This window comes from Carya illinoinensis, chromosome 11 (assembly GCF_018687715.1).
Source record: "Carya illinoinensis cultivar Pawnee chromosome 11, C.illinoinensisPawnee_v1, whole genome shotgun sequence".
NCBI classification, from domain to species: domain Eukaryota; kingdom Viridiplantae; phylum Streptophyta; class Magnoliopsida; order Fagales; family Juglandaceae; genus Carya; species Carya illinoinensis.
The window spans coordinates 12,792,970-12,818,166 of NC_056762.1; the positions used below are offsets into that span (position 1 = coordinate 12,792,970).

A 25,197-nucleotide genomic window follows, 5' to 3' on the forward strand; every position below is an offset into this window, starting at 1 on the left:
TTCCCAATTTGATCCTCGTACAAAAGAATGTAATCTAGAGGTTCAAAAGATTATTCATTTGCAAAGTGTTGCAAACCAATTACCGGATGCATTTACTGACACTAAAGGTGTGGTAAAATCATATATTCCTGCTGTTAATGTTCCAGCAAGGATTGCAGTCCCTGAAGGACAAGTTGCCAAAATAGCAATAGGCGAGTCTAAGATACGCCTGAAGCGTGGACGACCTATTGGTGCTAAGGACAAAATTCCTCGAAAGAAGAAAATACAAAATGAATTTGGTACTCCTGAAGAATCCATACCAACACAGGCCATAAGAGTAATTGATGCTCATGAAGAGAGTAAATCTCCTGAGAAAGAACCTCCTGAAGAGGTATTTCATGAAATGTCTTCCCTTGAAGAGGGACAGGTACCTGAAAATAACGAGATCTCGATACATTTCATGAATACAGGAGAAATTTTGAATAGAAATAAAACTGTTGTCGACAACATATTCTCATATAAAATGGCTCTTGACATTACCAGAAGTAATGAAGAAATTGAGCCAAGAACTGTCGAAGAATGTCGACATAGAGATGACTGGCCAAAATGGAAATCAGCTATTGAAGCTGAATTAAACTCGCTAGCAAAGCGAGAGGTCTTTGGACCAATTATACAAACACCAAAGGGTGTAATACCCGTTGGATATAAATGGGTATTTATACGTAAACGTAATGAAAGTAATGAAATTGTGCGATATAAAGCACGACTTGTTGCACAAGGTTTCCTGCAGAAACCAGGGATTGATTATGAGGAAACATACTCTCCTGTTATGGATGCAATCACATTCAGATATTTGATTAGTTTGGCAGTTATAAAAAGATTGGATATGCAGTTGATGGATGTGGTCACCGCATATTTATATGGATCATTAGATCATGACATATATATGAAAATCCCTGAAGGATATAAAATGCCTGAAGCTTCTAATCTGAGTACATCCAGAAGTATGTATTCTATTAAGCTTCAAAGATCTTTATATGGGTTAAAACAATCCGGACGCATGTGGTATAAACGCCTTAGCGAATATCTATTGAAAGAAGGATTTGAGAATAATCCAATATGCCCATGTGTTTTTATTAAGAAATCAGACTCCGGATTTGTTATTATTGCGGTTTATGTTGATGATCTAAATCTTGTTGGAACTCCTGAAGAGATTAGAAGAACTGCTACATATTTAAAGAATGAATTTGAAATGAAAGATCTTGGCAAAACGAAATTTTGTCTCGGCCTGCAGCTCGAGCATTTGCCAAATGGAATTCTCATTCATCAATCAAATTATACAGAGAAAGTCTTGAAACACTTTTACATGGACAAAGCTCATCCCCTGAGTACTCCAATGGTTGTTCGATCACTTGATGTGCAGAAGGATCCATTTCGTCCTTGTGAAGACAATGAAGAAATTCTTGGTTCTGAAATACCTTATCTCAGTGCAATTGGAGCCCTGATGTATCTTGCAAATTGCACTCGGCCTGATATTGCATTTTCAGTTAATTTACTTGCAAGATATAGTTCCGCACCAACTCGAAGACATTGGAATGGCATTAAACATATCCTTCGATACCTTCGAGGTACGGTTGATATGGGATTATTTTATCAATATGGTTCAAGTCCACAATTAGTTGGATATGCAGATGCAGGTTATCTTTCAGATCCACACAGAGGTAGATCTCAGACTGGATATGTATTTACTTATGGAAATTCTGCTATATCATGGAGATCTGTCAAACAAACACTATCTGCTACATCTTCAAATCACTCAGAGATCATTGCAATTCATGAAACAAGTCGAGAATGCATTTGGCTAAGATCAATGATCCAACATATTCAAGAAAAGTGTGGTCTTCCAGTGATTAATGATAGTCCAACAACTTTATACGAAGATAATGCTGCTTGTATTGCTCAAATTAGAGGAGGATATATCAAAGGTGATAGAACCAAACATATTTCACCTAAATTCTTTTATACTCATGAACTTCAAGAAAAAGGTGAAATTAAAGTCAAGCAGATACGATCAAGTGATAATCTGGCAGATTTATTCACAAAAGCATTACCAACTGCAACATTTAAGAAGATTGTGCAGAACATTGGAATGCGGAGACTTGAAGACCTTTTATCATGCACTTTTCAGGGGGAGTAACGTCTTGAAGACTTATGCTGATTGTACTCTTTTTCCTTCGCTAAGGTTTTATCCCACTGGGTTTTCCTTCGCAAGGTTTTAATGAGGCAATCTTAAAGCATTTTACGGTACACATGAATATTGTACTCTTTTTCCTTCGCCATTGGTTTTTTCCCACAGGGTTTTTCCTTGGCAAGGTTTTAACGAGGCATATTCATTATAAGTGGTCATCCAAAGGGGGAGTGTTGTAAAATAACATTGTAAAATTGTATGACCACCTTGAGCTAGCCGTCAAATGCACAGTGCATAGTGCCAGCATAGTACTGCATAGTAACTGGCATAGTAAATGGCCGACATCGCACAGTGTGCATAGTGCCAGCATAGTACTGCATAGTAACTGGCATAGTAAATGGCCGACATCGCACAGTGCGCATAGTGCCAGCATAGTACTGCATAGTAACTGGCATAGTAAATGGCCGACATCGCACAGTGCATAGTACTGCATAGTAAATATGCACAGTACCAGCATAGTACTGCATAGTAACTTGCATAGTTCCCTTTGTACGCCTATATATATCGTTGAATTCTTTAAGAAATTCATAAGTTTCATAACTTCTCTGAGTTCTATCTCTCTCTCTCTCTCTCTCCTTTCGATAGTTTTATAACAAAATACAAATAATTTTTTAATTTTTAATTTTTAACTTTTTCATTAAACCATTACCTACTTATTATAAATTTTCTAAACTTAAAAAAAAAAAAAACACACACACACACACACAAAACAATTCAATTTTTTAAATTTTAAAATAAAAATTATATTCTAACAATATTTTAACTTTAAAATATTTTTATTCAGTTTTTTTTTTCATTTCCCAAAACCTCGTAAAACATATTTAACTCAAACTATTTCATTATTATTCTCAAACTATTTTACTATTATTTTTAAATTATTTTATTACTATTTACAAATTTTACAACTAGACGAAGTCAAAGTCAAATCAGGGACTAGTGACTGGTAGCTTACCCACACAACACACTTATTTTATTTTTATTTTTTAATTTTTTTGTTTTATTTTTTGTAAACAAATTGAATTCTTCTATTCATCATCTATATACCACACATTTGGTAAAGAAAAAAATAATTAAAAAATCATATGTTGTATATGGTGAGAAAATAATGAGTAAAATTTTTAAAAAGAGAACGTGTAAAATTTTAAGTATATGTAACATTACTAAAATAAATTATATGACAATAAAAAATAAATACAGCGAGCGGAAATAAGAACCAACATAAAATTGTTGGTATGATATTTTGGCCAATCGACTGTTGGTTAAGAGAAAAGCAACCTTGAAGGTGCTTTTGTTTCGTTCTTTTGTTTCCTTTTTGGTAAAAGTGAATGGACTGCAACGAAACATCAGCTACACCCACCAGATCATGGCAGAATAGGAGGCATTGAGTCTAATTCGACTTCACTATTGATGATGAATGCCTCCATGATCACCTCTTTGGTCAGAGAACTACGAGTGTGGAACCTTAAGCCTTGGTAAACAAGTGTGTCGGAATATAAGGAATCAAGGATCGATCTTGATTCTCATGTAGTAGATTTATAGACTTGTGGGCTTGTTAGATTTCCATTGGGTCTGGTGGGTAAGTGAGGGCCCAGACAGTGTTCTCAATAATCTGCTCACCCAATTGGTGAGTAGTGGACGACGACTGGAAGAAAAAATTTCATCCTGCCCAAGCCGGCTTTGAAATGGTTGGGAGGGAATCTCAACAAAACAATTCGTTTTCAATATAAGGGGCAGGGTAGGATTGATAATATATAACACGATCCGTGAATTTAACATAAACATAATATAAAATTAGTAGGTTTGAATTTGATGTTAATAGGTTCGGGTTAAAACGGACTGATCCGTTAAAATACGATTTATAAACGGATTAATAGCTGGTCAATCTGCTTAATACGAAATCAACTCGGGGTATAAATTGGTTCAGTCCAGTGATGGACTTATAAATTTTTTCGGACCAGATTGAATATCCATAGGGATTGAATCGGATCGGTAACTATCGAGTTGGTCCAATTGTTCTGTTCGGTCTGGCCTAATTATTTTATTAATTTTTTCATCTTTTTTTTTTTTAAAATTAATAAAAAAAGTTATTTAAGTTACTAAATTAAAATCAAGTAAATTATTAATGTGGATTATGTAACTAACTTATTAAAAAAATATTTTACTATAATTATATTTATGATGTTGATAGTTACTACTTACTAACTTAGACTTTATTCTTTAGTATGCATAATTATTAATAATGTCATGAATTTTATAAATGGTTAATGAATATCAAATAATTTTATTGTACATAGATTATTCATGCTTGCTTGCAACTTGGGTATTTAAAAAAAAATTACCTAATTAGTTTAATTAAGTGTAAATAGTATAGTATATATGAATGTATGATGTATTAAGTATTTACATATAATGACATAAATTATCATAAGATTTATGATTTATTAGTAATTGATAGCATATATTATTTTATATTTTCTATGGTTAATGATAATAAATTAAATGAAAAGTACATCATTAACTTTTATAATTATTATATAAAAATAATATATTAAATTATTACAAATATTTTTAAAAAATATATCTAGGGGTTCGGTCTTGTCCAATTCAAAACTTGCAGACTCCAAGACCGGACCAAATTTCATCGGTCCACATATTTTGGGACCAAGACCAATCAGTTTAGAATTCAGTCCAGTCCGGTCTGAATTGAAAATTTTGGTTTGGTTGGCTTTGTCGATCTAGACTAAATTATTTACAACCCTAAAATCAACTTGTTTTGGCCTATTTAGAATTTATTTCAAAATTAGAATTTTATTACTGTTAAGTTGTAATATTGATATTTCTTAATATACTTATGTTTATATTTTTTTATTGTTAGGATTGTAATTTTAGACCTATTCTCTTATTTGTTATTATATGGCTTGTAATATTGGTTTTATTATATGTTAAAATTTCAAAATTATTGATATATATATTTTTGTGGTTATTAATAAATATAGAATTTAACTTTTATGTGCAATTATGTTAACTAGGTTAAATGAGTTATGCATTTTAGTTCAACAAATTTACATGAAACAAATTGGTTTAAATGAGTTGGGTTGTATTAACATATTTTTAATTAATTATTCAATGGGTTAAAATGGGTGATACAACACGACTCGTTATTTAAATGGGTTGGTTAGGATTTGGAAGTTTGACATGTTTAGTTTAAAGAGTTGGGTTTAAGTTAACTTATATAATCGAATATTCATGATTTAACATGAGATGATTACGCCCAAAGAATAATACGGTAGTTATAGTACAATTTTGGGGTGTCGATTCCACAGTGAGACAAATTAAAGAAATAACAGAAGGAACAAAGAAACTAAAAAATAAGACTAAATGATTAATGGAGAACAAAAATTAATTTTAAATGCAAATTGAACTGAAATAAAGTTACTAACGGAAGAAGTAATCAAATTGACGAACAATAGAGCATCTGGAATCTCTTACACAAATTCGATATTTGGATTATTCTTAATTCATTAAATAACTCAATTGGCAACTCAATTCTCGAAATTTCCAATCGAAAGGTATAGATTTATCATCCAAAGTTAAACCAAATGTAACCGATTGAAAAATCATTCATCACTTTTAAATACGTAAATTATTATTTTTATTGAGAAAATCCAACGACGATAATATATTCAGGAAGCGATATTGCAATAAAGAACTAAATCAATATAGATAAATAATTAATCTAAACATAATAAAAAAACCAATCCATTCAATAGAAAAAATTCTATAAATAAGATAAATTCTATAATTATTCGGAAAAGAAAATATCAACAACGAATTGAAAATGATAGAAAAAGAGTTTTAATAATTGAAAATCAAATATATAAATTAAAAATAAATTAGAAATACTATCTAATGTGTAAGTTCATCTCTAGCCCTACTTAAGAATTTAGTTACCCATAATTATAATGTACAACAAAAATCTCAAGAGAAAAATAATGCAAACGGCGGTCATGGAAGTAGTTTTCTCCTCTTTTCAAATATGTCTCTTGTGCCTCTTCTTCTCTCCTATTTCATGCTAAAGATATGCTTATATAGGGTAGGAAAGAAACCCTAATGTCTTCATAATTTCCGTATAAAAAAATCGCCTAAATTTTAGGGCTTATCTTGATAGCCACGTACGCTTTTCAGGAATTTGAATTTGAAAATTCTTATTAAAGACAAATTTATAGAATTTTAAGATAGATTTTTAATGCATTAAGAATTGCATCAATCCGATATGTGAGTAGAAAGTTACGGTTAAAATACTAAAATATGTCTAGCAATCTCTTAGTGAATTTCATACTTGGACTTCCTGCAGTTTCTTTTTGTGATTTTTTTTTCTTGATTCAAATTTCTCTGAAATCTCATAAAATCCCTCATTTTAATTTGACTAGGCTTTGATTTGCTTTTTTATAAACTCTGAAATTAAACATAAAAAGCTACTTATGAGTATCCCAACGTAAATCAAAACTCAATTCAAGAATATACATTAATTTCTATTATTTCTATTCACATTTTAGCATTCTAACTCAATAATAGGGTATTTAGAGTGTACTTTCATACACCCATCATGACACGAACACGACATGGAAACTCGATTTGCCACCCTTGGTGGGGAGTGTGTCACTTGCACCTGCCTCACACAAGCGATTTGCACATCCCACTAGCGAACGGGCAGACAACCCACTGGCCTGGGACAAATGTGTGGTTGGGTAGTTTAGATTTATAAACATAAGTGGGCAGATTTCGAGTAGAGTATCCACTCTCCCGCTCGCTTAGGTATATAAAGTTAAAACCCTAACTTTTTTCTCCTCCTTCTAGCTGCACAAAATCTCCTCTTATTGTACTTGTATTCTTTCCTTCTCATTCTCTCCTTAACTGCACTCCACAACATAGTTCACACTCATGGCTAAGCCGTGTTGTGGGTGTGCGCAAACCCACGAAGCTTGTATTGTGGCAGCGGACAAACACATGGCAATTTTTTTTTTTTTTTGCTTGGATCTAAATCATTTTTAGATTTATGAATTTATCTTTGGATTTGCATATTTATTTTTAGATCTATGAACTTTGAATTAGGGGTTAAATGTTCATTTGAGGTTTGGATTGCGGTGGCTAGACGATGGCTTGAGGGATATGCCTGCTTATTCGGTGGGGACGAATGGCTACAATTGAAGAGTGAGGCTGGGGTGGAAGATGGCCATTCTGCCCAGGTGAGACTAGATGCAGTTGCTACTCACTTGTATAGGGCGTGTAATACTCCTAATAAGGGGAAAATGAGAACCTATTAAACCAAACAATGTATTTTACTTCCCTTCCCTTCCTCCTTTGCTATTGCCCTTTATCGAGGTCACCTCCTTCGTTCCAAGCCTTAGAGGCCTCCATATGTGAGATATCGTAAAGGAAAATAATTTGTACAGACTTAGATTCGCAAGCTTCGTGTTAGTATTTTGAAAAAATACAGGACCCACTTAAAAAAATTATTTTATTTTTTATTTATATATATCATGGTTCTCAATTTTTTCTTTTCTTTTTTTCCTAATAGCTTGCATGAGACTTTCACTGCCAAAACTTTATCTAACATTCCTTTAAAGGTAATACAATGACTTCGGTTGGACACCATAGCTTGAACCAATTGAAGCTGAACAAATGTTCTCATTCACATAAACAATTTCTATGAATATTGTTTGAGTTAGGCCATTTTTGGGATGATGGTGGTGGCCATCGCTATTACAACCCCATTCTTGTATGTTAAAGAAGAGGACGTGTCCACTAGAGAATTTACAAACTTGATTACGACTTCTTAGATGTTAAATCTAGGCTAAAAATTTCTTATAAAGTTAATGGATTTAACATTTAAAAAGTGGTAATCAAGATCATGTTCTTGTGCACATAACAATTAACATCTATACGTATAAACAACAAGATCACATTCAGTTTTTACATACTAATTGGAACTTTCTTCTGGCAAGCCTCATTCAGTTAACTCTCACTCTGCTTCTTCTAGAGTTCTATCTGCACCTCTTAGTAGTTTTCTCGACAACTTCCACAAAACTTCAAAGCTCCTTCTCATTAGATTTCTTACAACTACGGATATAGAGCAGCTGATTCACCAAACAGAAGCTCCTTCTTGGGAAGGTTTAAACCTATTCCCTGAACTTGATCTAGCAAATGGTGATTTTGAGTTAGCACTCATGGGTAGAACAGTTGCTACTCGACCTTTTAATAGGATTTCCCTACATGCTTCATTCAGAGCGGCCTAGAGCTTTCTTAGTAAGTTCCACATTGAAGATCTTGATGAAAATCTCTTCCTCTTTACTTTTCAAAATGCTGGTGACAAGAAAAGAATCCTGAACCAAATCTCTTGGAATTTTAAGGGGCATCTCCTCATCTTAAAGGATTGTCCTGCAGAATCCACATGGAAAGATATTAGTTTCAATACATCTCATTTCCATGTTCAAATTCATGGACTTACCAGGAATCACATGATGAAAAAAAATGCTTTTAAAATTGGGAGAGCTCTGGATAATTATCTAGGAGTGGATGTTGATCTTATGTTTGGTTTAGGTAGCAAGAAATTTATCAGGATCAAGGTGGATATTGACATCACCAAACCTTTAAAACAAGGACTTTGGGAACCAAGGGACTACAATCTCGACACTTGGGCCTTGTTTAAATATGAGCGTCTATCATATTTTTGTTACGCTTGTGGTAGAATTGGGCATTCCCAAATCTTCTGTAAATCCCTAAATTCTACTCAAGAGCTGATGCAATTTGGCCCTCGGCTGCGTGCAGAATCTCTTATATTCACATCGGTCAATCCAATCCATCGAGGTCAGGTAAGGGTCACTAGGATCACTATGGATCACTTTCCAGAAAAAGATATGAGTCAAGTAAACCTTTTCTTAGACTTTGAAATATTGGAGAATTTGGGTATTGGTTCTTCGACCCTAATTTTACCATTGTCCCCTCCGAAGGAAAAAATGAAAGGATCAGTAATTGAAGACAAAAGTGGGAAAGAAAAAGCTTTAGTTGAAGAAGAAAACCTATTTGTTAGAAGTAATGCTTTTGTTAGGGGAGAACTGGAGAATATTTGAGATTTTCATCAAGAAAAGAATCGGACCATTCAAAAGGCTTTCACTTCTCAGAAATACCCAATAAGGTTAAGTCACCCTATAAACTTATTTCAAACCCAAATCCTAACAATTATTATCATTTCAAGTCCCAAGCAGATGTAAGAAGTAGATTTAATCAAGAAGATCTCACCTCTCGGTTGAAATTCAACTCAGCCAAGGGAATTTGGCCCGTTTCTAGAACTTCGTCTGATTTCTTCAGCCCCTTGTAGTGGCAATCTTGCAAGCAAAAATCCTCTGGGTTGGAAGGTGGAGATGAGTCCTTCTATTGTAGTCCCTTGCAAGAATTAAATGCCTCTCCAACAACCAGGAAACTCTCATTCACTACGGGTGTAGTTTCTCCTCCACCAAACACTATTCCATCAATTACTCAAGATACACTAGCCTCTCAATCAATTGACCCACAGGCTCTCTACAATGATTTTACAGGGACGGTATTGCAGAGCTTAAATATGGAAGAATGGGTCTCTCTCTGGTTGAAGGCAAGTGCAGAGTTATTTATGCAAACTAAGCTTTTGGGTTTCTTGTTGGTGGAAGGTAGTGCATCTCATTCGGTTCTTTCACAGATGCAAGTGGATGGGTCTCTTAAGATGGGCTTGTGGGGGAAGATTGAGGGCTTTCAAAGCCCATCATATGTAAAGCAACAACAGGCCAACTCGGAGGTTATAGACTAGGAAAGGAAATGAAGGTCTGGCCCCCCCTTTAATGCGCAACATCCATTGGATCCAAAATCCAAAGACTTAAATTTCAGGCCCTCCATCACTTATCTTCTAGTTAAGTTAAGTGTTTCTCCAGTAATTTCAAGCCATCAGTCTGCTCCACAAATGCCAGGGCCCACCAAACATTATGTGGCTAAAAATAATTCTTCTCTTCAGGATGGTCCTCTAGCCCACGACCTTTCTCATTTCTCTTAAGAGAGCTCAATTTCACTAATTCCTCTTATGAATTGGAAATTTCTCAAAAAAGGGCGGCTCCTATTCTTGCTTAGGAAACTAGCTCACTGAGATTTAAAGCGTAGAAAATATCTGAAGCTGGTAATCCACAGTCAGGCAACATTATCAAAACTATTGGTGATGAGGGAGAAGAAGCGGCAATCATGTTACTATCTATTAAATCAAAGCCCCCAAGGAAAGTTAAAAAAAAAAAAAAAGGAAGCTGCTAGATCAAAACCGTACATCAGAGCAATATCAAAGGCATCACCATCCAGAAAGTCTAAAAAAGGTGACGAGGCAGACTCTACCATACCTCCAAATATTCCATGAAATCTTTGGTATGGAATTGCAGGGGATTAGCCAGCCCCAAAGCAATTAGGAGTATTAGGACTTTTATTAATAAGTTTAATCCAGATATTATCTTTTTGTCGGAAACCTTGGTGTCTAATGATAACACCCCTACTATTGTAAATAGACTAGATTTCCTTCATTTTGTAAACTTCCCTGCTTTGGGAAAAAAAAGGAGGCCTTTTGTTATTATGGTGTGGATATTGAACCGGTCTATACTAATGCTAATGCTATTTCTATTTTGGTTTATTCTAATTCTCCCAATCACTCTTGGTTAGCTACTTTTGTCTATGCATTGGCTCAATGGAAACAAAAAGCAAATTTTAGGAATCTATTGGACTCAACTCATAGTTCATTTACTGGACCTTGGCTTTGCATAGGATACTTCAATGACTTATTAAACCAACAAGTTAAATATGGAGGAAGGCCAGTAACGTCATCATCTATCGGAGGTCTACAATGCTTAATGGATTCTCACGGCCTCATCGACATTAGATTTTCGAAACCCATATTCACCTAGACAAATAATCAAAATGGGAAAGCGATGATCAGAGAAAGGCTAGATCATGGTATCGCAAATGCTCAATGGAGATTGCTTTTCCTAGAAGCTATTATTCAGCATATAGTCTCTGCAGCATCAAAACATAATCCTCTCTTACTAAACACTATGAAGATAAGGAATAATTTCTCTTCCTTTAAATTTGAGGAATTCTGGACTCGAGAGCTTCTCAGCAATATAATCATTCAAGAAGCTTGGCACCAACAATTCTACGGAAACCCAACATTCATTCTCTACAAAAAAAAAATTAAGGAAACAAAAAAGACACTCAAGCTTTGGAATCGAAATCATTTTGGGAAAATCCAAACTAATATCCAGTAACTTGAAATGGAGCTTAGCAATTTTCAGAGAAATCTACCAAACCCGTGGAGTTTACAAAGAGAAAATTTTTTTCTTCTAAAGCTATAAGAGCAACTGAAGTATGAAGAAACCCTTTGGAGACAAAAATCAAGAATAAGCTGGCTCACCACAATAGACTTGAATACAAAGTAATAACATTTGTCAACGACTATCTGTTGAAGAAGAAATGTGATTGAATCAATCAAGATTAGCCCAGGTAATTAAACAATGGATCAAGATATTATTGAATCTACTTTCATAAATCACTTTGAATCCATTTATACCTCATCGACTCCTATTTTTCCCAAGAATCTTGAAAATCTTTTTGAAAGTCAAATTTTAGAGGATGAAAATGAATTCATAATTGCTCTGCCCTTAGAATCTGAAATTTATGGAGCTCTTAAGCAAATCCCAAACCATAAATCTCCAGGACCAGATGGGATGACAGCCCTATTTTATAAACATTATTGGCACATCATCAAGATAGACATGGTTGCGGTGGTTCAAAAATTTTTTAGAAATGGGAAGTTTCTGAAATACATAAATCATACTCACATAGCTCTCATACCAAAGGTTGTAAGCCCAAGCTCCCCCCAACACTATCGACCAATAAGGATGACCAATGTCATCTATAAACTCATCACAAAAATCATTGCAAATCGTCTAGAGCAATCTCTCCCAGGTATAATGTCCTCATTCCAAACCGTTTTTGTTCCTGGTCGTAATATCAAGGAAAATTTCACAATTGCTCATAAGATGTTTCATCATCTAAAACACCACAAAGGGAAAAAAGGTCAGTTGGTTTTAAAGCTCGACATGGAAAAAGTTTTCGATTTTATTGAATGGAACTTTCTATTTGCTGTTATGAAAGTTTTGGGGTTTAGTCGAACCTAGATAAATCTCATCAATGAATGCATTTCGACAGCTTCTTTCTTTATTCTCATTAATGGATCCCCTAAGGGTTTTTTAAAACTCAAAGAGGCCTTCAGCAAGGTGAACCTATTTCACATTTTCTATTCATATTGTGCACAGAGGTACTCTCAAGGCTATTGGCTAGATCAGAAGCACAATGGACATTATAATGTATTAAAATCAGTAGGGATTACCCCCCAATTTCTCACATTCTTTTTGCAGATGATTTAATTATCTTTGAAAAATCAAAAGAAAAGTCGATCAAGGTCATCAATAATGTTTTAGAAAAATATCAAGATTGCTTTGGCCAACACATCAATCAAAGCAATTCCTCTATCTTCATTACCCAAAATACTAGTCAGATAACAAGTAGGATAATCTTGATGAATCTATCATACAAAGAATCAGCATAAAAAATGAAATATTTGAAAATGTTGACAACTTTTAGTCGATCTAAAAAAGAGGACTACAAAGAGATGCTGAAGAAAATAAACAAAAGACTGGATTGTTGGAAATAAAAAATACTTTCTCAAGCGGATAGAACAATACCCATTAGGATAGTAGCAAGCATCATTGTTACTTACCAAATGTCAATACGCATGCTTCCAAAGTCCATCGGTAAGTCATTGAACGTTAGCTTCAGAAAATATTGGTGGGGAAAGTCAAAAGATCAAAAGCACAAGTTGTGCTTGAAATCATGGAAAGCAATATGCCAGCCGAAAAAAGATAGGGGATTGGGACTATGACTTATGTAGAACCTAAATGTAGCACTGTTAGCGAAGACAAGATGAGAAATGTGCCAACCAAACAATGGTATTTGGCACAATCTTTTATCAAAGAAATATTTGAAATCAAGTGTTTTTGAAAAAACACTCTCAAAGGTTACCGACTCAAATATCTGGAAAGGAATATTAAAGACTAGACCTTTGCTAGAAAAAGATATGCATTTCAAAATTTTTAATGGTATGTCCGTAAGAGCTTGGATTGATCATTGGATCCCATCTCTGGAAGTTTTGAAGCTTATTCCCTTTCTCCATACAACTGAGATTTCCTCTTCATTCAAAGTCTCATACTTGATTATTTAGGCTAATCCTCTCCATTCAAAGTCTCATACTTGATTATTTAGGCTAATAGATGTTGGAATCTTCCAATTTTAACAACTCTCTTCCAACAAGATAGCATCAATGAAATCCTAAAAATCCATTTGCTGTTTTCCACTCATAGTCAAGACAGTCTCATCTGGACTAAAACTCAAAGTGAGAGATTCTCAGTAAAAACTGCCCATCACATTGTTTCAAATTTTATAAACTTGATTAGGGAAACATCTTCAGATATCCCATGGAGGAAAATTTGGAATCTCAAAATCCACAATCGTCACAAATTTCTTTTATGGAAAATATTTTGAGATATTCTACCTACGGGAGAGCACATTAAAAGATTTATCCCAATCATTCCCTCCATTAATTGCCCACTTTGTGATGAAAAAGAAGAAACCTTGCCACACATTTTCATAGAATGCTCCATATTTAGAATTCTTTAGAGTCAAAGCAATTGACCTTTAAATCCTAGGAATAAATTCAATGAAGGAATGGTTTCAATTCATTCTATATCCAAAGCACAAACTCGGACTTAGTTTCCAGGAAGAATATCATTTCAAAATATTTGCAACTCTGATTTTAGACTTTATTTGGAGGCTTCAAAATGATATTGTCCATAACCACAATGAGCTATCTCTTCACAAAATATCACAGTAGTTGAATCTCTCTTATCAAGAAAATTTACAGGCTTATAAAGAAAAATTCAACACCAAAGTGGAAAAAGAATGAAAAAAACTCCCACAAATCAAATTTGCATATATTTTGATGCAGCAGTCAGAAACTCCTTATCCTTGGCTTCAGCAGTAAGCCGAAACTCTATGGGAGAAGTCATTGAAATATGGACAGAGGAAAATCCCACTACAATTCCGGTGATTGTAGAAGCACAAGCGACAAAACTATCTTTCAAAATGACAGAACATCTCAACTCTCCATATATCTCTTTCGTTGGTGACTCACAACTGGTTATATCTTCAATCAATGAAGAGGAAATGATTTGGCAAATATCCTCTATCTCAAAGGTATTGCAACCTCCTTAAAATCTCATAGTGGTTGGAGCTTTAACAAAATTGATCAATCTCAAAATTGACTTGCGCATTCAGTGGCGCAATGGGCAGCTACAAACCCCATGTTTGGTAACATTCCATTAGATATTATTCCTACTTGTATTTTGCTTTTAGACAGTGGAAAAGACCCTCCTTGACGCTTTGTAATATTTTTTTATATAATATATGCAAGCTTGCTTAGAAAAGAAGAAGAAGATCACATTCAATATGCGCATAACATCTATACATATAAGACTTTTAGAAGATATGTGCGATAGTATAGATTCTGAAGATATAAAGATGATGCAATTTGGAGGCTTTTGGATTGTCACTTTATGAAATACAAGACGCAACAATTTGAAAATTTGAACTGCATTTGAAGACTAGGGGGAAAATGACATTCTTCTAGGGGAGAGAGAATAAACTATACAAGAGCAGGTGTAAAAGTATCACACACAAGCATTGCCCTACCGTTCGTTTGGATTGAGAAATTATCTCACCTCACTTCATTTCATCTCATTATTATAATTTTTTTAAATTTCTACACAAAATATAATAAACAATTCAACTTTTTCAAATTCTAAAATAATAATAATATTAAAAAATAATATTATAACAATATTTTATTCAACTTTTAATTTTCATTTAAAACTATCTTATCTCATCTTATCTCACTATCCAAACAACCTAGCCTAGTTTGGACAGCAAAATACTCTCGTCTCATCCCATCTCATGTTTAAGTGTTTTTAAGCTAAACACCCTGTGCGTGTGGTGTGTTCGGGTTTTAGAAGTTTCACGATTTCAAGCTTCAGCATAGCACAATTCAGATGAGGACCCTCTACACAGTCACTGGAAACCGAGCGAGTGAGAAAGGAAGTCATGTAAAGTTCACAACGATAAGCCTCCAAATTTCATAGGTGTGAGATGGCTTATTGTCTCTCATCAGTGGCTAACCAGGTGTACAGCTATCATATATATTTTTTTCCTTCTTGTTTTTACCTACTCCATGGCAAACATACAATACAAGATTGTTACCAATCAAGTTTGCTGTTGACGGAATCCAATTAGAAATCGTTGAATGCCAGCAAAATCGGATACTATATCCACATTGCAGAAGCTGCCCCTGAGATCACTTTCCAAGTACTTTATCAGACACTTGCACTGCTGCTCACCATTTGTCTATGGAAAGAATGGGAAAGAAAGAAACAAAAACAAATTAACCGGTTAAATCAAGAATAGAAACACAACCCAGAAGAAACATTGTAATATTTTCCTCCTAGTTGAACTTAATGACCTCCAAGCTAACTACAAGTTTGTGTTAATGCTGAGGAATCAATTTAGCTCATACATTCCTGTAAATTGAAAACAAAGTCAAAATTGCTATGAGAACAGTATTCTTTCTTCATGGCAGTCTTTAAATTATTTGTTTAACTGGTGACTAGTATGTAGCATAAGTCCTAGGAAATAATGTATATAAATCAAATCCTATGTGCAATTATATGGAAATCTAAGGGAAACAAACATCAATCTTACTGAATGAAAGGAAGAGATCAATACATATGACAGTCAACTTTGTACTCAGGTTTGTACCTCTAAAGAGATAATGTGAAGTTTAGCTAATTTCATGACAAGAAGCAAGCCTTTATCACAAGAGACCACAGTTTTTCCCTTCACATATGGTCTCATGGGATTAAGGATTCCCCATTACTCGATGGTCCCCAAATAAATCATCAGTTTTTCACCGATGGAACATGGCTCCTAAAAACTGTTTGCATCAAAGGGTTCAAACCTTAAACCTGAGTAGAACATAGCCACAAGACCAAGGCTCTTACCACTTGAGCTAACCCCGAGGGGTTTCCATCAATTAATATATAAAACTTCTTTTGATCAGTAATTGATGACGAAAAAAGTCTTACCCTAGCATGCAGGAAATATACAAGAGCGCCATCAAGCTAGCAAAATGAAGAAGTGCAAGAAATTCTAGGAAAGAAGGAATTGAAAAAGCAACACTATATTGGGCCAGTATCCAATGATAAAAGGGTACTAAGTAAGAAAGACTTGAGCTGAGAGGAAAAAAAAGAAAGAATGAAAGACATGAGCTCTGACACCGACACTGTACAATCACCGACGCAATGTTTGTTTCTTTCACTCCACAAACACCATAATTAGAATAATGGGATAATTCTACACAAAGTGTACATCGTACATTGATTGTTGCCAAACTGTCATTTCCAACATGTTATGAGTTCCAGCACCTGAGAAGGCATTACCCAATCTATTTTGTAGATTTTGAAGCCTCAATTATTACCAAAAATAAAAGATAAAACAATTTGGTATCATGATCATCTGACTTCTGCAATTTGAATTCTAGGTATTAGAAGATCCATACCTCGAAAATGAAAAGTCCACCAGGTTTTAACATTGAAGCAGCCCCGTTGCAAAGATGAAAAAGATAATCCATGCCAGTGAGACCACCATCTAATGCAAGCTTCGGTTCATGTCTACAAACTTCAGCTTGTAGCCCAGAAATATTGTCACTTGGTATGTATGGTGGATTACTTACAATACCTGCAATGTTTCCTTCCACATCCTTCAATGGTTCGAACCATGATCCTTGCCTTAATTCAATTATATCCTGAGTGGTTTGTTAGAAAGTGGAGCATTATTCTTTGGGAAAGAGGAGGAGAAAGGATGAGCGAATAAAATTATGAAACTTTAATTTGTAACCAATATACTTCTAACTTCTCGTGATAAAATAAAATTTATTTCACCAAGTGGTTTTCTTCCATGTATGAAAGCATCTTATACCAACAATACATTCATCACAAATCTTTTAAAAGCAAATATCACCTTAATCTCATTGTTTGTTGTAATCTAATCTATAATTGGAGATAAATTTTAGTTGTCTCAAGTCTCAACACAATGCTTTTCAAGAAAATGGAGAAACTCTATATCTTAGCCACTTCATATTCCATCTTGCGGAAGAAGAGGAGAAAGGAGGCATTTTTTTGGACTAGAAGCAAGTTCTGCTAATACATCTACCCTGGTACTCACAGGCACCTGCTCCATGTCAACAATTGCATCTATACATTGCAATAGATTCTTAGATAAATTATAAGCAACTCAATTAGCATCCATAGGTACATGTGCAGCCTGCCACTTGTAGAGTGGAAGAATCTGCTTTGCTTCCTCTATTAAATATACACACTCATTTTCTTTTATTGGCACTGGGTGTCCGAGAACATAGTTGTGACTAATCACGGGGGTGCACAGGCCCTTGGCAATGAGTTTCCTGCAAGTGCACTTTTGGTAATTCAAGCGGAAGTTCCTCCAGTCCAATGGCTCCAGAAATTGTTTGCACCCAAGAGGATTCAAACTTTAGACCTCGAGGGAGCATACTGCCAAGACCAAGGTCTTTACCACTTAAGCCAACTCCTAGGGGTTATTAAATATAATATTCATGTTTTCTGCCTGATTATTAATTCCATTAACGACCTCTATGGAATCACCCCCTAGGATTAGCCTTGATAGTCGCAGATCCCTGCAAAAAAATATAGCTTGAAAAGGAAGCATTATTTATAACTACTGAAGGAACGTTATTGATCATTTATTACAAAGTCCAAAACTTTGGACATTTATGTCTTTAACAATGTCTAAATTGTTTCCGCTGGTTAATTCAGTACCTAACAGATTCTCCCAAAAGCGTTTGCTAGGACAATGTCTGAGCTTAGCCTGCATATTGTTCTCCAAAGTTCCTTTTGTATTTAGGCACTTTGGACACTGACCTGTCAATGTACTTATCGATTCAAGATTATGACCTCATAATCTTAAAAAGACTCATAATCCTTTGTCCCTAGCTTGTATTTATTTAGGTGTTTCCGTTTGTATTCTTCCTGCATACTTGGGCTATGCCTATTTACTTGCCTTAATAAAACTCTTATTACTTATAAAAAAAAAAAAAAAAAAAATATTATGAGGATGACAAATGTATCCTAGTATATTTAATTTAAGGATTATCTAGTCCAAAAAGATTTCCCTCGCATTTGTGATGCAAGACGCTCAAATACTACATGAACTCTCAAAAGAATTCACATTACAGCATGATAACTAAATTAGGGCTGTGGTTTGATATAGCAAGATCGATTGGTGGTGAAGGTATGGTAAAACAGAGAATTGGGAATGTAGATTAAAGTATTGCCTTACTTCCATTAAAGCATAATTTTTGAGTTTGAATTCATGAGCTTACCCTCCACCCCACTCTAATGGGAGGAGGAACTGCTGTTTAAATAGCAACTCACTATCATTAAAGTGTAATCTTTTAGGAGATCTCGCAAGATGCAATACAAATACATTCAAAAGAAACAATAGTGACAGTTTTGCATCAACTAGATTACTTAATGATCTGAAATTGAGGCCATATTTCACCTTCTATGTTGTATAAATAATCTAATAGAAGAAAATTAGTAACTTCAGGAATTTGATCTCCATGCAGAACAAGGAACAATATGTGGGATGAGTACCAGCATTGTGATAGGGAGTTTTCATGTGAAATTTTTGGAATTGAAACCGTTTATTAGAATGATAAATTTACTAACCTGCAAACCATACCTCTGCAAATTAAAAGCCGCCACAGACAGGGCGATTGGGTTTAAATCTGTTGCAATAACCATCCCCCGACTCCCTAGAATCCTTCCAATTCCAACAGCAAGTGCACCACTTCCAGTACCCAAATCTGCCCACAACCCTTCTCGTAAATCTTCATTTTCTGAAACCACATCAGCCACCAAGTCAACAATGAGTTCAGTCTCAGGTCTTGGAATCAAAACCCCTTCTTGGACGCTTAACACCAAGTCCCTCCAATGCTCACACCCAACTATGTACTGAAAAGGCTTCCTCTCTTCAATTCGCTGCTTCCACATATTGTAAAGATCTTCTACGCCGGCCCTTAATCTTACACTTCTTTTACCGTTTTCAATACTCATTTGCGAAAGTACTGAGTGATCTTCAATTGTATCTTCCACGAGCCACTTAAGCTCCCTGCACAGCAGGCTGGAATCAGGGCCATTGTCACTGTCCAGGAACGTTGTCCCAACTGAAGAAGCAAGGCATTTGGCCCAATCATGCCACTTTTGGAGGTCAGAAACGGTCGCTGAATGCATTGGTGGTCTTAGAAAGAGTGGGATTTGAGGTTTTAAAGATGTATGCGAGGATGACAATGAAGACGAGCAGAGGGGCCGATGGAGATTGGTACAAAGAGAGGGTTTAATAAAAGTCGAGAAATTAGAGGGACAACATACACGTGTGAAGTTTAGCTTCATTTCTGAGCAATGAAAATGGCAGAAAACTCGGGTATCTCAATTCCATAATGCCATGCTTCAACCCTGATAAAAAGAACAAAAACATTAGCATTATCATCCATTAATTCCTAAGCTGCCCTCATTAAACGTAAATAAATCTGGACACAGTTTAAACCCGTTAATAATGCCTCTGAAGAAGAAAGAGGCCTTCTCCGAATCTCCAGGCTTTTAAAGAACCAGTTTTCACTCCCTGAGGTTTCGTGGCTATTCCCCATTTTATAAGCAAGCAAACAAAAGGCTTAATAATGAGAGAACAGGAACGGAACATGGAAAAATCCACAACCAGTTAAGGAGAGCTCATCGCTTCTCTTGCTGTCCTTCGATTCGGTCTTCCGTTCGTGCGTGAAATAGATAGGAGAGAGAAAATGGGAGGGAGAGTGAGATAAAACTGGCGTAAAAAGAGGGCGGGGGATTATGTAGGCACCCCCACGCTGGGCCTGGTATTCGCCCGGACCACGAGCATTTCGAGCCGGAGACGAGAAGCATTCTGTTATACTGGGATAAGGACAGAGAAAGAAACAGAGAGATTCGGCTACACTTACCAGAATGAAGGGAAGGAGGAGACGAGCAGAGAGAGAGAGAGAGAGAGAGAGAGAGAGCGCCAAAGTGCGGCGGGTGCTGGCTGCTGCGCTGGGTGGTTCGTGAGGGTAAGGCAGAGGATATAAGTCGGAAGGATAATGATTTACGCGCAACATTTTTTATAACACTTTACACGATTATGTTCTAAATGGAAACTACTTTTGTAAAACATATTATAAAAATAATATAATTTTACAAAATTACCCTCATCTTATAAAATTATTGTGAAATATTTTGTAAAACTGTGTTGTGTGACTATCTTAAGTTAGAAATATTGAAGCAGGGTTGAAAAAAAAAAACAGGTCAACCGATGGATTGGATCGGAACCAGTTTGGCATCACCGCATCGGGTTTGGTCTGGCATGGTATCAATTTTATTTTTCTCAAAATCGATCTGGTTTCAGTTTTTATTTTTCTAAAATCGGACTGAACTGGTTTATATATATATTTTAATTTTTTAAACTGTATAAAATATTTTCTATATGATTTTTTAATTATATATAATTTTTCTATATAATATATATAAAATAATTTTATATTATATGATAAATTATTAATTAATATAATATTAAATTTAAAAATCCTATATCACTATAGTCTATAATAAAATTATACTATATATTATAATATATTACAATATATTATTACTATATTATTTTTTTTTTACAGTAAACAACTCCTCCATTTGCATTACTTATTAATCATGTCAGACAATACATAATCTGAAATACAACTCGGTACAGAGTCCAAATCTATACATTTAGAATTACATAACAATGCATTCTTTGCAAGAACATGTGCCACTTGATCAGCAGACCTGCTAACATAGCATATCCTCCGAGCAGCTACATCTGTTAAGACAGACTTAATCTCCTCAACAATATGCCCATATCGTTTGAAGTTCTCAAGAGGAGTACTTGCTGCATCAACCACAACCTTAGCATCTCCTTCCAACATTACTTGATCAAAACCAAGCTCACAGCAGAAAATACAAGCACACAAGGCTACTCTAGCTTCAGCAGAAGTAGAATCTGCATTGAAATCCAAAGGCTCTCTCAACACTGCTAAGACCTGTCCATTTTCATCTCTGACCACCAACCCCACACCATCTGTGAATGAGCATTAGACACGGCGACATCCCAATTAATTTTAACTCATGATCTCTCAGGTGCCCTCCATCCTTGCTGGTTTACTTGTCTCACACTGCTATGGGTAATCCTATCAGCCTGAACTATCTGAAAGTCCTTCAACTGCTCCCTAGCTTGACAGACCAGAACTGTTGGATGGATAAAAGACTGCTCATATATCACAGCACATCTTCTGAGCCAAATTCGTCTAGCAATAACTACCATTTCAGCCAGTTCAGTTGTATCCAAAGTAGTAGACATATGTTCCATAAGGGATAAAAAATCCGAGCCCCATCCATTCATTTTCTGGAGTTTATGACAACCCAGACTCCACACATCTGCTGCCGACCCGCAATTCCAAAGAGCATGGACTACATCTTCACAAAAAAGACCACAAATAGGACACATAGCAGAATCAAGCACCCTAGCAGAATCAAGCACCCTTCTTTTTTTTATGAGATTAGCTCTGGTTGGCAGGCCATCGTTACAGGCCTTCCAAATATAAACCTTATCAACTCTTGGAATGGTTAGAGACCATAAGGTTTTCCAAAACAGATTGCTAGCTGGTCTGCTCGAAGGTTCACCTGAAATCCTATCTTTCAGCATCTTCTGCAAATGATATGAACTTCTCACAGAGAAATGCCCAGAGTTAGTACAATGCCATAAAAGTTTATCTTCACTAGCCATCAAACCAAGAGGGAGCTTAAGGATACAGTCAGCATCACTATCATTAAAGTTCTATCTCACCAAATCAACATGCCATCTCCTGTTATCTCCATCTATCAAATTCTGAACCTTTGCTGTGTGGGGTAGAGTTGAAGGGGGAGTTTGAACTTTAAAGGTCCACGGTTTTGGAAGCCATCTATCATGCCATATAGATACTGATTTCCCATTACCAATTCGCTAGATCAGTCCCTTCTGCAATAAACTCTTAACACCATAAATTTATCTCCAAGCATATGATGGCTGAGAGCCCAATTTAGAATTCAAAAAATCCCCATCTCTATAATACTTCTTCTGCATTACAGTTGCCACCAGAGAAGTAGGGTTCTGAACTAACCTCCACCCTTGTTTGGCTAGGAGAGCCTTTTTGAAACATTCAAAATCCCTAAAACCTAGTCCACCAATCTCTTTTGTCTTGCTTAGAACAGACCAACTGATCCAATGAATTTTATTATCCTGCTGCTTTTGACTCCACAAGAATTTTTATATCATTTTACTTATGCCTTGCAGTTTCCCTTTTGGGAGTTGGAACACTGACATACAACATGTGGGAATGGCCTATACAAATGCCTTGATAAGTATCTCTTTACCTGCTTGTGACAGCCACTTTAACCTCCAATTACTGATCCTTTGCCAAACTCTGTCCAGAATATACTGAAAAGATCGACCTCTAGCTCTCCCACTCATAATAGGAAGACCCAAATATTTCTCATAACACTAACAGCAGGCACCCCAATCACTAAACACAAAAAATGTTAAGAGTCTCCCTTCGAGTATTCTTACTGAAAAATAATGAAGTCTTGTCTCTATTCAACATTTGACCTGAGGCCATCTCATATTTATGCAGAATCGTATGCAGACACCACCATTCATTAATTGTAGCTTTGTAAAATATTAAGCTATCATCAGCAAAAACAATTGTTCAATCTGAAACCATCTCTACCAATTGGAACCCTATGTAAACTACCATTTTGGCCAGCAGTCAACAAAGCTGAACTCAGCACTTCAGCACAAAGTATAAAAATATAAGGGGAGATAGGATCCCCTTGATGCAGACCTCTTGATGGAAAAAACTTCTGACTTGGAATCCCATTGACCAGAACAGAATAAGAAACATAATTGAGCCATCTCATCACACTGCTGATCCAGCTTGAAGGAAAACCCATCTTATTTAAAACAGACTCAATGAAAGGCCACTCCATTCGATCGTAGGCCTTACTCATATCTAATTTTAATGCCATGTACCCTCCCCTACCTTTCATCTTAGTAGCCATAAAATTTAGTGTCTCATAGGCAACCAAAAAATTATCTGATATTAGTCTATTGGCAACAAAAGCACTTTGAAATTGACTAATAACAGAAGGTAATATTGGTTTCAATCTATTGGCCAAGACTTTATAACATAACTTGCAGAACACATTACATAAACTAATTGGCCTATAATCTACCACATTCACTAGATTTTTCTTTTTTGGTATCAAACACAACAAAGTAGCATTAATTTTCTCCCACGATCCCTGCCCATTTAGTAAGTTAATAATAGCAACACTGAACTTATCACCAACAAGATGCCAATATTTTTTGGTAAAAACAAGCTGGGAAGCCATCAGGTCTAGGAGATTTTAAAGGATCCATTTGAAACAGTGCATGTCTGTCTTCTTCCCTCGTATAAGGTTTCTCCAAATCTGCCTGACAGGCATCAGGAATTCTTGTATTAAAATTATGAAGGAGGTCCTCAATCCCAGTTGGAGTAGAAGTAGAGTAAATCTTCCTATAATGGTCCATAAAAACCCCATTGATCTCCTCATGTGTTTGATATAAATTACCCCTAGTATCCTCAACACAAGCAAGAAAATTACTTTTCCTTCTTTGATTAGCACAGAGATGAAAAAACCGGGTATTATTATCTCCATCCTTCAGCCAATGCTGTTTAGCTCTCTGTTGCCAAGCAATCTCTTCCTGTTCTAAAAGAGCATTAATTTCTGTTTGAATTCTCTTCATATCCTCCGCATTAGAACCATCATCATTCTCCTGAAGATGAGCCATTAAATCCGTCTTCTCCTTAATTAACTTCTTCACATTTGACCCTGTAGCTATACACCAACTTTTCAGTTGGAGACGACATTTCTGTAGACAAGATTCAACCTGATGAATACTATCATTGGATATCTGAGCGTTAGACACTATATTAGAACATTCCTCTGATAAAGCCCAACTGGATGCAAACCTAAAATGTCAATGATTCCTTTTATAACTAGATTGGGTGTTCAACTTCAGCAGCAATGGGCAATGATCTGAACTTCTTGGTGGTAACACAATCACTTCCATATCAGGATAGCTGGCACACCAACACTGATTAGCCACCACTTGATCCGATCTCTCTTTGGTGAAGTTCCAATCCATCCTATTATTACACCACGTATACCTTGAACCTTTAAAAGGAAGGCTTCTTAGATCACAGAAACTCAAAGCTCTTTGGAAATTTGTCATCTGCCTTGGAGACCTCCATGTAGCACCATATTTCTCAGCTTGGCATAAAATCTCATTAAAATCTCCAAAGCATAGCCATGGCATAGGAGCATAGCACTCAGAAACTTAAGCAAGCTCCAACCTTTCTCCCTTTGGGCAACCTCTGGATAACCATAGAAGCCTGTTAATTTCCAAGAACAATCAGCACTAGAATCAGTAACCTGATCATTAATATGATGCTGAGAATAATTATGGATTTGCACATCAAGTCCTTCCTTCCACAACAAAACCAATCCATCCTTAGTACCAACACTATCCAC

General features: G+C 35.6%; 1 protein-coding gene across 6 annotated transcripts; it reads right to left on the reverse strand.

Moving 5' to 3' along the window:
- Positions 1-15,486: 15,486 nt before the first annotated feature.
- On the reverse strand, positions 15,487-20,693 carry LOC122282929 (release factor glutamine methyltransferase). 6 transcript variants are annotated; one of them, XM_043095010.1, is made up of 5 exons: positions 20,264-20,693; positions 19,921-20,004; positions 19,219-19,772; positions 17,013-17,258; positions 15,487-15,802 (listed from the first exon to the last, which is right to left on the reverse strand). In XM_043095010.1, the coding sequence occupies exons 1-5, from the start codon at positions 20,673-20,675 to the stop codon at positions 15,662-15,664; spliced, it is 1,437 nt and encodes a 478-aa protein (XP_042950944.1). In that variant the 5' UTR covers positions 20,676-20,693; the 3' UTR covers positions 15,487-15,661. The 6 variants fall into 6 exon arrangements, with proteins under 6 accessions (XP_042950944.1, XP_042950946.1, XP_042950947.1 ...); XM_043095012.1 differs by lacking the exon at positions 20,264-20,693 and adding an exon at positions 20,096-20,255; XM_043095013.1 differs by having other exon boundaries at positions 19,219-20,004; positions 20,523-20,666.
- Positions 20,694-25,197: the final 4,504 nt, after the last annotated feature.

What these genes read in the sequence shown, in the direction of transcription:
- LOC122282929 (XM_043095010.1), bottom strand. Translation starts at nt 20,675, where the DNA reads ATGTTGCGCGTAAATCATTATCCTTCCGACTTATATCCTCTGCCTTAC. An exon ending in TGCAGAGGTATGGTTTGCAG is followed by an intron (nt 17,259 to 19,218) that starts GTTAGTAAATTT and finishes CAAACCACTCAG; the next exon opens with GATATAATTGAATTAAGGCA. An exon ending in GTGGACTTTTCATTTTCGAG is followed by an intron (nt 15,803 to 17,012) that starts GTATGGATCTTC and finishes TTCTTTCCATAG; the next exon opens with ACAAATGGTGAGCAGCAGTG.